Genomic DNA, 14,460 nt, shown 5'->3' with positions numbered 1-14,460 from the left:
GTATATGGGTACTGGTATGCAAATTGCTACAGCCATATTTAATTTCAAGGTAATTGCTTTCAAATTTGCTCCTCACTTCCATATGCTCAGGGAGAGCAGAGTTGATAGTAAGAAGAGGGGACTGGAATTGCTGGGGGAAAAAATTGATGGAGCAGAGGGCAACAGGACTACTGAAGGACCACCTATGGGGATGCCAATTAACTAATTAATTTAGAGGGTCATTAATCCTCTATGACCCACAGGTAGTCATGTTCGGGGGCATTAAAGTAAGTTAATTTCCCTGAGCAATGATTTATTGCCGGACCCCACTCGGAGTTAGAAAGAGTAGCTACAGACTATACCACAGGTAGGTTGAATAATATAAGCTGTATTACACAATAAAACCCATGCAACAACTACCCAATGCAATATTCCTGTAACACCCAAGCCGTAACACAATAAAATACACCCAGCAGGACAATAACCCAAGGCGCATCCTAAACCCAATGCCCCTGGTCACAGAACCAATCAAGTACACATTACAATGAGCTTCGGTCACTACACGGTTAACTGCTGTGCAACGTCACAGACAACCCAGAAACCACAGATGGCAGCAAGAACGCCCTGGACCTAGTCAGCAGGAGAAACCCTCTGACAGTCCATGAGGATTTCTAGTTTTTCCCTGCTAAGGTACTCAGCACCTCAAATTGGGAAAGGGTGATACTTTACCCAACTGTAGCTTCCACAGCCAAAGCCCAAAGGAAAGGGCGTGAGATAGGTAAGCCTCAGCGAGCTCAATCCCAATGTCCAGGTCACAGCAAGGAACTTGCACTCGACAAACTTCTACACCCCAAGAGCCTGGAGTCAGAACTATCTAGCCTGAGTGAGGCCGAGTCCAACCCTGAACCCCGAGATCTCCTGCTTGCTGCTCCAGACAGGATTTATATCCTTCTAATCACACCACCTGTCACTCTCACCCACTGGTCCAATCATCACCCTTTTCACAATACCCACTCAAATTCAAGCGTACTTAAAAGGACCAATCAATTCAAACTATTTCAGCAAGCAACATTATCATAATTAACATATCAACATTGATAAACAGTTGCATTACCATTATCTACTGCACATGCACAGACCTTAAAAGTAGGTCATGACTTCATCAAGACTGAGAGTTCAAACCCTCTAGAAACTTCTCACCTCTGGTCATGGTGCATGTATGGACTTCCACTGTTCTACACTACCTGACCCCCCAGATTTATTTTTCCTGCTGTAGCAATAGGAAGGGGATAAATTCAAGGCAAACTTCCAATAATTAGATTCTATACCTGAAAAATGTTGTAACGAATTTATACATTTTCCATATGTAGAATCTAATTATTGGCAGGGGGGTTGTCTTCTATTTGAGTAAATATGGATAAAAGTCAAGGAGCATTATTTTAGATTGCTAATTGTGTAATTGGCAGCAGAATGCTTTTCAACGTCATCAAATTCCCATCATCCTCCCCTTCAGTTTGCGGGCATCATTTACACTACAAGTTTTTTCTCTCACCTCTCCATACAAGTACAGGTTAGATGAACAGTGTCTACTGGCATGATCTTCAGTACTACTATATTTAATCACTTGGAAGTAGTTGAGTTCAGTGTTGAGTTATAGGCTATTTCATGTAAACTTTGTGCGTCTTATCAGTGACGAATCTGAGTTCTGTTGGTCCAGTGAACAGAAATTAAGGACTATCCCTAATTAACATCTCCCATATTTTATTGTGACTCCTTGTTCTTATTCTGCCTGGCATCCCAACAGAACATTGATATAAACATTAATTGGGACATCGGATGTGTATTGTCCTTGGGATTGGCCATACAAGTTATTTAATGTTTCCATGTTTTGCAGCTTTCTGCCCATGACGCATTAATACTGTCTCAACCGGTTTCTACACCTTTACCACTCAGGTAATATTAACTATTTAAATTATATGTGGCTTGAGAAGTTTAACAAAACAATGGATTGAGGATGGGGATGGAAGAAAGTAAAGCATTTTTGCAATGTGTAGAAAATCCCTGCCATGTGAGGGATTAATGTGGTTTGAATAATAACTATGTGGGAAGCAAAAAATTAGTTTGCTTGCCCACAAACATTGAAAAAACAAGCCAACAAACCATCCCCCCCTCCCCCCCACACTTTACCAGAAGCAGCAGCATGTTATTTTGACCTGACATGGCTCTGCAGCATCTGTATAGATTGGGTGCTTTAGCAGGGGTTTTTGGTGCTTTTACATAGAGCTGATTCAGTCATCTATTACAGGGGTTGTCAGCTGGAGGTAGGCATACCCCAAAGGGTGCCTAGAAAGGTTGTAGGGGGTATGCGTGGGTGGGCAGGAACAGAGTGTGCCCTGAGGTGCAATGGTGGCATGTCTCCTAGTGCGTTCACCTGTTACCCAGGTGTGAGAGAAGAATGCGCTGCCAGCCTCACGCAGGACACTGTCGCCTCCCTGCCCCCCACCCCAGCTGGCTCTCCTGATTGACCGCTACCCTCTTACAGCAGAGCTGTGAAGGTCTGAATGGTGTGGGGGTGGGAGTGTGTTTTATGCCCACTCAGTGGTGTGCAATTTGCTGGGCACAGGGCTGGTCAGCAGCCCACGGAACCATGACCGGCCATGGGAAAGCAGTGTGGCGTGCAGCCAAGTGGGGTGGCAGAAGTGGGGGCCAGCCATGTGCTGGCCCCCCTCCCAGCACCACTGCTACGCACACCCCTGGGAGGGCATGGGGGGTGCATGTCCCTGGATCAGTATGTGGAGCAGGGCGGGCTGCAGATGCGGCTGGAGCCAGGGCAGTGCTGGGCTGTTCCCGGCGGGGGTGCTGGGCTGGGCTGCATTGAGAGAGGGCTTGGGGGGCTATGGTGAATTTTGGGATGGCTGTAGCCCCATAGCCCTGCTCCCAGTGCCACTGCCACCCATCCTAAGTGGAGCCCAGCACAGCCTGCAGCTGCAGCCCTCCCCATCCCCTGTCCAGATCTGGGGGGCACATGCCCCCATACCCTCCCAGGGGTGCATATAGTGGCAGGAGCAGCCACCCCCATGCATAGCCTCCCATACCACATCACTCCCTCCTTCACTTTCTTTGTGAATGGGCTTGGGGGAGGCAGATGGAGACTCCCACAGTGCAGAAGGGAGTGGGGCAGGGACGAATCATTCACCCCTGCCCCTATCCCACTCTGTGCTGCACTGTCCCATGACCCAGCCTGGCCGGGGTCCTATGCACCATAATTAGGGCCCTGGCCGGACCAGGTCATGGGACACATAGAGCCTGGCACTCCTGAATGAGCTGCCGGGTTCTGATTGTCCTATGACTTGGCCTGGCTGGGGCCCCATACATGTTGAATGGGGCCTCAGCTGGGCTGGGTTGTGGAACAGTTCCCACAGTGCAAGGTGAATGATTTGCCCCTGCTCCACTCCCTCCTGTACTGTGAGGAGTCTCAGTTCCCCAGCCCCACTCCCTCCCTCACCACTTTCAGGTGGGGGGCAGATTGAGGCCCTCACGGTGAGGGAGGGAGCAGGGGTTGGGGTGAGTGGCCTCAGCCAAGCCCCAGTTACGCCAGCCCCTGCTCCTCCCTGTGCCCTGCTCCCTCCATCAGCTCAGGGGCCTCAATCTGCCTCTCCCCCCACAACCTTTTCCCCTTCACCCTCTCCTTCCCCCACAGACTGCTGGGGGGGGAATGTGCTCAGCCCCCCAAATAATTTTTTCTCCCTCCACCTATGCAGTGCCTGCCCCTGCCCCAGCTCCAGCCCCACTCCCTCCCTCACAAGGCCCCACTCTCCTCCCTCCCCCTTTAAAAACAAGAAAAAAATATAAAGGGGTACATGTGCTGAAACTTTGAGACCAAAGGGGCACACTTGTTAAAAAAGGTTGAAAAACCCTGGTCTATTAAATAAAAGCAGCAGAAAAGCACCACTAAAGTGCCTGATCTCTACAGGCTTTGGGAAAGGTGGGTGCAACTAACACACTGTCTCTTCTGGGTATGTACTAGGCTCAGTGTGGGAGCGTGCCAAATTTAAAGTGCCATTTTTTTTTTTACTTTTTCCATGTCTGCAAGCAGCAGAAGTTGATGCTGAAAACTGGGCTTTACGAATCTATTGTTGGTTTAAGATTATTTCTTATCCCATTTTTTCCCTTTTCCTTCTGATACATGGGAGAGTGTGGCTGCCAATTCTGGGAAATCAGCTAGTAGGTGTGTGCAAGCATGACAGGAAATGTTAAAACATGTTTGAACAGTCTGTGTTTTGGCACATTCTCTTAAAATTGGTCTACCTCTCTTGCCCTGGAGCTCAATGCACAAAATTTAAGTTTATGGATTTAGGTTACTTCTGCACATTTTTAAATCAACCTTCATTCCAACTACACAGCAAGGAATATTTTCCATGATTATTTTCATATTGGAATCTATATGTGTTACTGTGCTTTTGAAATGTATTTATCTTCAGAGTGGATGTTAGCTGCCAACCAACAAACTTGACAGTGACGGGGCATGGAGCATAAACATACTCTTGCTTCGGAACACTGGTTTAAACTCTTATTCTTACATATGAAGTGTTGTGGAATCTTAAATCTCCACGTACTATTAGGAAAGAACATGCACAATCTAAACTGTATGGAATCCAGGAAGTTGACCTAAGTGGAGATAAAGCCTTTTGATTCCAAGGAGTGGCCAAAATGTGCTGAAGTATTGCATCTTAAACGGGGATTCCCGTAGCTTTATACCTGGAATATTATCGACCCTTAGGAACCATCCTTTCATGATTGATGCTGTATTTCTTGGCAAGGTGGGCCTGGATATGTAATGAGAACCTGAAACAAAAAGAATAATTCTTTTTAAAAGATTTTTTTCTTGGTTGTTTAGCTTCTGTTTACAGTAGTGAAAATCCTGTATCAAGGTAATTATTGCCTGGCTACGACTGGAATTAGGTGAAGCCATTAACTTCTCTCAGCCAGTCATGGTCTCCAGCAAATACCCAGCACATTGATCGCAGTTGCTGTTGCTGCTGTTTTTCTAGCTGTGTTGAATATTGCTGTTCAAATCCAAGTAACTTTCTTTAACTTTCTCCTGGCCCTCCCGCTCCCCCTCTCCAGTGGAGCAAACTTCAGCACCCTGCTAATGAATCTTGGACCAGAAAACTGTGCTACTGTGCTACTCTTTGTACTCTTAGAAGGCAAGATCCTATTGCACTCCCTTAGACCAGCTGTGCTGACGGGTGTAGCTGAAGCTGTAGTAGCTGTAAGTATTGAATATTCTGTAGTGCAGTGAATTATATTACTCCTGACTCTGCAGTGTAATTTTTAGTGTTTTTCATCACTTTCTAGCATTAGTAACAAACTATATTTTGAGATCTGTTAATAATCATGATATATTCAAAACTGGAAAAGTATGTGTTGTGCTGTAAGCACTGTTAAGGAACAGTTCCTAACACAATGACAAAAATTTTACAGTTTCTTACTGAAGGAGTGTTTCCCCTATGCATTAAAACATTCTAACATTTGATTGTAAGATAGGATGATTGAAATAAAACATGGGTCTTAACTTTAAAATTTTCTGAAACTTAATTAAGAAATGTTAAGTTTAACTTTAACTAAGAAATGTTCAGGGCGGCTAGGATCCGGAACCAGCTTCCAAGAGAAGTGGTGCTGGCTCGTACCCTGGGGTCTTTAAGAGGAGGCTAGATGTACACCTTGCTTTGACCCAGTACTCTTTCCTGCCATGGCAGGGGGTCGGACTTGATGATCTACTCAGGTCCCTTCCGACCCTAGAAATTGTGAAACTCTCCAAATGCCCATTTTATAGCCATAGCACTGTGTTGAAGCCTTTTGTCTGAGTTTTGTTACACTTAAGTCACAGGCAACTGAAGTTTGCTGAAGATATGAGAGCCAACTGTAGGCTGTTTTGAGCTCTTCACTGTGTATTAAAGGTCTTCATATTTTGATTTTGATTTCCTGTATTTGCCAGTTTCACTTGTGTTTATTGCACACAGTCTGTTGTCCTGTTTAATACATGGATTTCATTTCATTTTTTCCTTCAGATGATATTTCCATTCCAATGGCAATGTCCATACATCCCCCTCTGTCCTCTGTCTCTGGCAACGGTGCTCAGCGCTCCTGTTCCATTTATAGTTGGAGTTGATTCACGATACTTTGATCTGTATGATCCACCACAGGATGTTGTTTGCGTTGACTTAGACACAAACATGGTGTACATGTAAGTTTGAGATTTTTTTTAACTTTTGCTAGTATATACAGTAAAATATCAGAGGTACCCAAAAAACTAGATACTTTCAAAGAACAGTGCTTCAACAGATGTTTCTTAGTCCTATCTGTCTCTGCTGTTGCTAAAGCTGCATAACGAATTGAAGTATATTGAACTAACATTTTGAGCTAAATTCAGAAGTAAAGTAAGTGTGTAGACATGGAATTGTATATCTGGAACAGAAAAAGTGACTGTTAGAGAATGTAAGCCAGAATAGAGACAGGGTCTGCATCTTTTACTATTCTACAGGTTTCCTTTTAAACCACTATGCCACTTCTGAAATTTGGCATGTATGAATGTGATAAAACTGCAAGTATGTGTCCAATGAACATGGAGATCAGTCAGTTAAATGCTAAGACATAAACTTATAAAAATATGCACGCAAAATTATCAGCTAATAATTAAAAAAAAAAATACTGATGTCCACTTTGGCATTTTTCCTGAGAGCACTGGTGCACTCCCTGACAGCAGAGTTCCTGGGCAGTGGGGGCAGGCGAGAGCTCTGGTGCCCCCCTGAGAGTGCCAGCCAGGGAGTGTGGGCGCCAGGAGAAGCAGTCCCCCCAGGGCCAATTGTGTTTACTCGGAAATGCCAGTGGCATGCCACTGCCACTTGCAAGTCGGTGGGATCAGCCCCTGGGGGCACCCCCCATCCCTGGTTGGCAAGATTGGCCATGGAGGACCCTACCCCCCGATCACTGACTGCCCACTGGGGGTGCAAGTGCAGGAGGCACCAGTCGCCTATGCTGTTTTCTTGCAGCATGGTGGCTTTTCCGTCTAAGGAAGGTGGATTGGAGGTGAGCTACGGTGGCATTAGGCATACAGTGTGTGGATGCCTTCATTAAAACTCAAGATCTTAAGTTTCATTTTAATTCTTTTAGTGTAGAATAAGTTGTGCAAAGCAGCAAATCTGAGGGGTAGATATGTTTTATAGAATTTTTCTAGTGCTGCAAGAACAGAAAAAAAAAATTGTTCTCACCCCACTAAAACCACAGTTCATGTACCAAAAATTACATTACAAATATAACTATTGAAGGGAGGAAAATCTTTAATGTTGTTTTGAATGTACTCTGCATGATTCACCCCTGCCCCAGCCCCACTTCCTCCTGTACTGTGGGGGGCTCAACCCCCTGCCCTTGCCTCACTCCCTCTGGGCAGATCGAGCCAATACAGCGAGAGAGGGAGCAGAGCCAGGGCTGGACAGGGTGTGGGATGGAGCCAGTGGTTCACCTGGGAGGTGTGGGGCATGGGGACAGGGTGTGGAGCAACTCCTGCCACTGCACACCCCCAGAGGAGGCATGGGGGGCATGTGCCCCACCCCCCAGATCTGTACACAGGGTGACGGCAGGCTGCCACTGTGCATTCAGGGTTTGGGCTGTTCCAGCCTCTTGCTGGTTGCTGCACTTGGGTAAGGCGAGGTGTACCACAGCAGCGCTGGGAAGGAGGGCTATGGGGGGGGCTAGAGCCACCCCAAAATTCACTGTAGCCTCCTCTGGCCTGAGTGCAGCTGCTGGGAAGAGGCTGGAGCAGCCCCGGCCCTGAGCGCACAGCGGCAGCCGACCCTCACCCTGTGCACCGATCCAGGAGGGCGCATGCCCCCCCCATGCCTTCCAGAGATGCTCACAGCGGCAGGACCCTCCCACGCACTCCCTTGGATGAACTAGCAGCTCCATCCCAAGACCTGCCCAGCCCTAGCCCCAATTCTTCCCTCACTGCGAAGGCCTCCATCTGCCCCTTCTCCTCCCCAAATAGACTTACCAACCAGATCTGCTCTCAAAGCTTCCAGGCTGCATATCAGCAATTGGACTGGTAGCAGCCGATATGGCTTGTCAGTAATTAGGCATTAGTATCTGCCCAAAACATCTCTATCGATACACCTCTAATTTTTTTATACTCCACCCCCGCCAGCCCCATTTCCCACTTGCTCCCCCAGCTCCCCAATTGCTGCCCCGCCTGTCCCCATCCCCGTCCGGCTCCTACAGCCTCCCCACCCTGCAATGGCTGGCCTGCTCAGCCCCAGCATCCCAGCAACAACAGCAGAAATAAAAAAGCCCTGCACTGACCGGCAGGAGCAACTGCCATAAGGGGCACTGGGGCCTCTTGGCAGAGTGCCCCGCCCTCCTCCCCTTGCACAGCACGGGGCAGTGGGGACAGTCCCAGCTGCCTGGCACCTGCACTGCTACTGCCCCATCTCACGGGTGCAGCCAGAGTCGGCAGAGTGCCATGCGGTTCCGTGCTCTGTCGGGCATCTGGGGCTGCTCAGGCTGAGTGGTATTGGGCCCCAGGTGACAGCTCCAGTGGCCCCAGCTGCCCAATAGTACATGGAGCCACATGGCCCTGACTACCCCAGCTGCACTCATGTGATGGGGCAGTGGCAGTGCGAGTGCCAGGGGACCAGGGCTGGTTCCTGCTGCCCCATGTTGGTGGGGGGGCTCTGCCAAGAGGCCCCAGTGACCTCTACGGCCACTGCTACTGCCAGTGAGTGCAGGGCTTTTTTTTTTTTTAAAATTGCCAGGATGCTGGTGTCAGGCAGGGCAGCCATGGGTAGTCCTCGGGTGTAAGTGAGGTGTGGGGCCAGGCGGTGCAGCAATCCGAGGGGCTGGGGGAGCAAGTGGAGATGGGACATGTGGGCCCAGTGGGGGTGGGGTAGCCTCTGCAGGGGCTATGTGACCCCTGTGGTGGAGCTGTAGCCCTGTGGAGGGATGTCCATGAGCTGTGCAGGGGGGCTGCGCCCTGCAGGGCACAGGGGACCTACCCCTCCTGAGTAGAGCCCCCACGATCCACTGACACCTACCCACACACCCTTGCTCCTCACATTCCCCCAACACACATCCTGCGTGCCCAGCTGCCAGACAGGATGAGACCTGCTGGCAGGAGCTGTGGCTGCAGGGGCAACTGTCCCCACATCCTGGTTAGTGAAGGGGTCAGGGGGAGCTGCTCTATGATAAGAAAACCAGAGGCAAACAGCAAAACATATAGGTATTTAGAATTCATTTTATTATGATGATAGAGACACTGACAGGTTTCCAGATTTCTTTAACACTGTAGGTATGTCAGTAAAACATTGCCTGAATTGATGTGCTTTACCCTTTTTGCACACTGCTGCAAATGTTAGTATAGATACTCCATAAAAACACTTGAGCAGCATGTTTGTATCTACTTATGCATAGTACAATCTTTTTTTAAATATAATTTCATTCCCAGACCCAATTTACTGAAATTTAATCCTTCATAATATCATAAGGCCTCTAGTTGTGGCAAACTCTCTTTGATGTACGGGTCCTACAAACTGATGTGAAGAAACTGGATGGATAAGGGTATTGTGCATGTAGAATGGCTTCTAATAGGAAAACGTATTAAATCATTTTCTGGGTCATGCAATGAATTTGACTTTCTGAAAACAGTTAAATGGCAATATATTTGACTTCATCAAGTATTAGAAAGTCAGCTTTGACTTGAGACTTTAAGTACAGCTAATACTTCAGAAATATTATTTTTTGCCTTGAAATCTGCTTCTCTTCCCCATTCTCTGACATCACTCTATGAATATATAATGTCATGTAACAGACCTGATACAGATTATTTAAGACTTAAATGGAATGGATACCTTGAAATGACAGAAATCCAGTGGAAATCACCAATTTACAAAGCCCTCTTGCTCTCTATATATGTAGTGGCCTTTTGTTTCGATTGTGGAGGAACATGGATTTCGGGATATTTTACAGAGTGACTTCAGGACTTTTTTATCAGGGATTTTTCAGTTTTCAAATAGGGAACACCACACTTCTTGTTAGGGAGGCCAGTGAAAGGACCCAGGTGGAGGAGCTTGCTCAGGGCTGGCACCCTGTGCAGCAGGTCACAGCCAGGCAGCAGCCCCTACTGCGAGACTGCTGCAGTGGGTAGAGGGTACAGGGAACTCTCAAGGTTCCTTCAGCAGTCCAGCTGGCACAAGGGGTAGTGTCCCCAGGTACCAATTGGCTGGGCCCCAGAAGCTCCTGAGAACAAGTAGCCCTGAACTACTTGCCAGGGCAGCTTTTTATACTGATGGCGCCAGGATAGGGTAGCTTTTTACACTGCTGGGGCCAGCACAGGTGCTGGCACCAGGTTCTGGCAGCAGATCCAGGAAGAGCCAGGCAGGGTTATTTTGCCCCAAGTTGCACAACTTGCATCACACCAAAGTGCGTGTCTGGCAAAAAGCCCCGGCTCAAATTTGCATCCTTGCTAATTGAGCTGTTGCAAGTGTACATGCCTGCTTGTGTGCACATGCCTGTAGAATCTAAAAATATTTAAGAATACTATTAGTTCCAGCTGCATATAGTACATGAGGTTTTTTTTTTCCTATGCAGAAATATATGTTATATAGTTTCATTATGCAGGAGGCAAAGGTTTGTTAGGGTGCTGTCTTATTGGACTAACTGTATAGCAGATATAGAGTTATACCAGCTTTGAATTGCAAGACATGCTTCATCAGGTTCTATTATAAATTGTTAATACTAATGTGATTTTCATTAGTCCCAGTGACAGCATCAAAGGAAATACTGCAGAACCGTACTGCTTGTGTTTTGTTTTCTCCAATGAAAACATTGCAAAACTTCATAGCAGTCCATTTCAGAATACTAACGTATAGAAAGAAAGAATATATCATGGCAAGTGGAAGACACAGCTAACAGAATTGGGAAGAAAGTAAAAATATTTCTTTATATTAATTTTTATTATCTTCAGTGGAAAAATCTTTACTTTTTGCGTACTTAAGTTTTAAATGCTGAAAGTAGAAGACTTAAACACCTGATAATAAAGATTTTTTGGTATGCAAATGGAGAGATCTTCTAAAAAATCAGTTTGAATAAACATTTGCAAGCACAGAGTATGATAATATAAAACTCACTTGGGCCATTACCAGATGAAATCCATTCATGCTGACCAACTCTCATTTCTGTAGAAATGATGCATGGTTTTATATACATAAAATAATGTAGCAGTACTTCAATATAGCGGTTTATTTTGAAAGACTTTATACAGCTGAATGGAAAGAATAACGTTCCAGAAAGTACTAGAAAATAACTGCCCATCTCAACTGGTCACTCACAAATGTCTTTTGAAAGCATTTCTTACTAGTAACTCCATTATCACAGACTGACTAAGATTTATTTACTGCCATAAAATATTGAATGCCTTTCATTCATCCAGCATCCTTCTTGGTGTCTATTATTAGTTGCTTTCAGACTATCTGCAAAAGTAACAATGCAAACCCATTTGAGAGAGGTAGGTTTTTCTAAGGCAAGGGGTTTAGAGGGGTGGTTTTACTTTTATTTATTTTGATAATAATTCAAAGGAAGGAAGTTTCTAGTGGGCTGGAAAAACATATATAGTGAACATTGCTAGAAAGAGGAGCTGCTTAGAAGGGGAAAAAAATGTAAAGTTTCCTTAGTGCACAACTGTGAACCAGAGACCACAGCATATTTATCCTGGCTTTGGCTTGCTGGGCAGTCTCTGGCAAGTCTCCCTTAAATTCCCTGCCTCAGTTTACTGGTTAGTAAAGTAGGAATGGTAATACTTGCCTAAAAGGTATATGCATGCCTGCCTAGAGTTTTCTCAGGGTTCAGCCCTGCTCTCCCTTTCTTTTTACTTTTCCCTTGCTGAATAAGGCCTGGCATTGTAGCTGCTGTCTGAGGTCAAGGAGGAGCCTCCCTTTAAGCCAATTCATGCCACTGCTTAATAATCCACATAGGTCTCACAATGTGTGTTGAATGCTCAACCCTCCCAGTCCCTGGGAGGGCTGAAGTTGAGAATGGAAATTGGACTGGTGTATCACATGTTGCACTGCAGCATGTGATCAGAAGACTTGGACCCTGATCATACTTTATCGCTAGATGCATTTTAATAGTATTCTATTACTAATTGCTGTACTTTCCCTTTTCTTCCATACAACAAGTGTGTATATTATATTTGTGTTTAGTGCCATTGAATGCAAAAATTTCTGTATGAATCATATTTTGCATAGTACCCCTATACAGATGAGCTTAATTCAGGTATGTTTGAGGCAAACGTTCAGTGAGAGAGAGCAGTGAATCTGAAAAGTTTCTGCTTAACTCTCTAAAAAGCAAAACTATTTACAAATCCTGTTTACAGCTTAGAGAGTGTCAGAAACACTACTTTGACTGCTCCATTGTTAAAGGAGATGATACAGTTTTCAGTTTAGTTCTCACTATTGTATATTCTATCCCTAACAATATTAAGTGGAGAAAAGGTCAATGAACTTTCCGCGTGTAGGCATCACATCTTGAAAGTGAAGTAGCAAAAAAACCCCCCAAAACTGTTTTCATGATTTAATTTGTTTGTTTCTCTCTGTAGTTCAGATGATAAGAAGAGTACGAACTGGAAGCAGCTTCCTAAGAAGCCATGCAAAATTCTGTTGAGCACTTTAAAGAAACTACATCCACAGTTAGCATCAGGTAAAGTATGACAGCTAAAATAAGGGGGACAGAGATAGGAAAGGAAGCAAATATTCTATGAAATTACTGTGTGGTATTGATGATGTACACTAGCTGCTCTTAAACAAAAAACTGAGGGTATAAATGTTAAGACCCTTACCATTGTATGTATATGTTTTGCAGATTTTCTTTTCTCACTTCTGGTTAAAGATATCTTGAGATAAGATACCCCTGAAATCCTCCTATATGAAGAAGGGAGTTGTGTTTAAAATGCAGTTTAAAGAGGGTCAGCTGAACCATTTATGGATCCAAGCTTATTATGATCATGTTAGAACAGTTCTGTAAATGATTGCCAAGGTAGCTGAAGAAATACTAAGAGTATGAATGCAACAAGTCCTTAACAGTATCAAAAATCAAAACCCAAAACCAAGCACTCCTGGCCTGGATTATTGTTCCAGCTCCTTTTAGCAGAGCACAAACAAAACTGACATTCATGAGGTCAGTCCCTCTTCTCTTCCACTACCGTCTCTACGGTGGCTCTCAGTGAGGTCGTCACGATTCCCCTCATCCCATTAAGTCCATCTGTGACACCATTTTTTGCGCCCCTTTTAGGGACTTTATGGTACAAAATTTCTAGAGTGCCCCTTTATTAGAGACTTTATGGTACTTTACTCTGCTGGGCTCCACTGGCTCCTGTGGTGATAACAAGCAGTTCCAAGTACTGCAGGGTCAACAGTCCTCTCTCTAGGTTCCCTCTGGGGAGCTCGCTCTCTGGAGGAGTCTCCTACCAGCTCTCCACGTTGCTTTCAAGGTTCCCTGCAGCGTGGCTCGGCTCGATTCTCCTCCTCCTTCCCGTTCCACTCTCCCCCCTCTCTTCTTTATACAGCGTTGGGCGTTCCCAGCCCCTCCCCTCCAGAAACACCTGGGTAAGGAGGGTTTCTGCCGGGCTCTTTGGGGCTGTGGGTCTGGGGCCACTGACCCTATGTTTAGCCCTTGTGTGTTTGAGCCCTGGGACTCTCTCTCTTCCTCACAGGTGCTCCCAGGGCTGTTGCAGCTGGGGCTGGAATGAGTGCCACGCCCTATGCCACCCAGGGCTCCATTTGTCTACACTCACTCCAACCTATGCTGGAGCAGCCCCAGGAGCAGCCAACACCAGCTGTCTTCACCAGGGCACGGCATAGCCCAAGAACAGAGCTGAGTGTAGACAAGCGGAGCCCAGGCTTAGTGGGGACACGCAGAGCATGGCGCAGCCCAGCAGCTGCAGGCAGCTGGCACTGGCCACTCCCAGGGCTGCTGCAGCTGGGGTTGGGGTGAGTAGGGTCACGGCCCTTTCCCTTCCCCCTCCAGACTTAACTGGTTGGGGGGGGGGAGGGCGATGTCTTTGCTGATCACATAAGAGGGAATTTACCTCCCATATAACAAATTATAGGTCTTAAATATGCTCATTGTATAAGATCGAATTTGCATATAAAGAACCCTCATAAATTGACAGAAACCTGTATATGAGGATATTTTACAATGAACAGAGGAGGTGTTCTTAGCTCTGATATTGCAAATGCATGATAGTTGTGAAATGTTAACAACAAAATAGGAAAAGTGCAGGCTAGGGACAGAAGTTGCACATAAGTTGCAGTTTAAGTGTTCAGAAACTGGTTTAAACCTGTAACAACAGAAGTTGGGTGCACATAAACCAGTTTCAAAATGGCTGAAACTGGTTTAAGATAAACCTGGTTGAATGTAGTATCATTATTAACTGAT

The 14,460-nt window shown here is 45.9% G+C and overlaps 1 protein-coding gene across 5 annotated transcripts in view; it reads left to right on the top strand.

Annotated features, from left to right (window-relative positions):
• Positions 1–14,460, top strand: part of DENND4C (DENN domain containing 4C) — a 185,910-nt gene that overhangs the window by 99,930 nt on the left and 71,520 nt on the right. For all 5 annotated transcript variants that reach the window (XR_002104642.1, XM_019554799.1, XM_019554801.1 and 2 more), the window contains exons 8-11: positions 1,874–1,932; positions 5,107–5,251; positions 6,051–6,226; positions 12,623–12,723. Coding sequence is in view for 4 of the 5 variants with exons in the window: in XM_019554799.1 (XP_019410344.1) it covers positions 1,874–1,932; positions 5,107–5,251; positions 6,051–6,226; positions 12,623–12,723 (481 nt within the window). In the remaining variant the exon portion in view is untranslated. The remainder of the gene's footprint in view (positions 1–1,873; positions 1,933–5,106; positions 5,252–6,050; positions 6,227–12,622; positions 12,724–14,460) is intronic.

This window comes from Crocodylus porosus, unplaced genomic scaffold (assembly GCF_001723895.1).
Source record: "Crocodylus porosus isolate Cpor-Errol unplaced genomic scaffold, CroPor_comp1, whole genome shotgun sequence".
Lineage (NCBI taxonomy): Eukaryota > Metazoa > Chordata > Crocodylia > Crocodylidae > Crocodylus > Crocodylus porosus.
The sequence above is the reverse complement of the archived record's forward strand: the minus strand, read 5'-3'. Positions and strand labels throughout refer to the sequence as shown.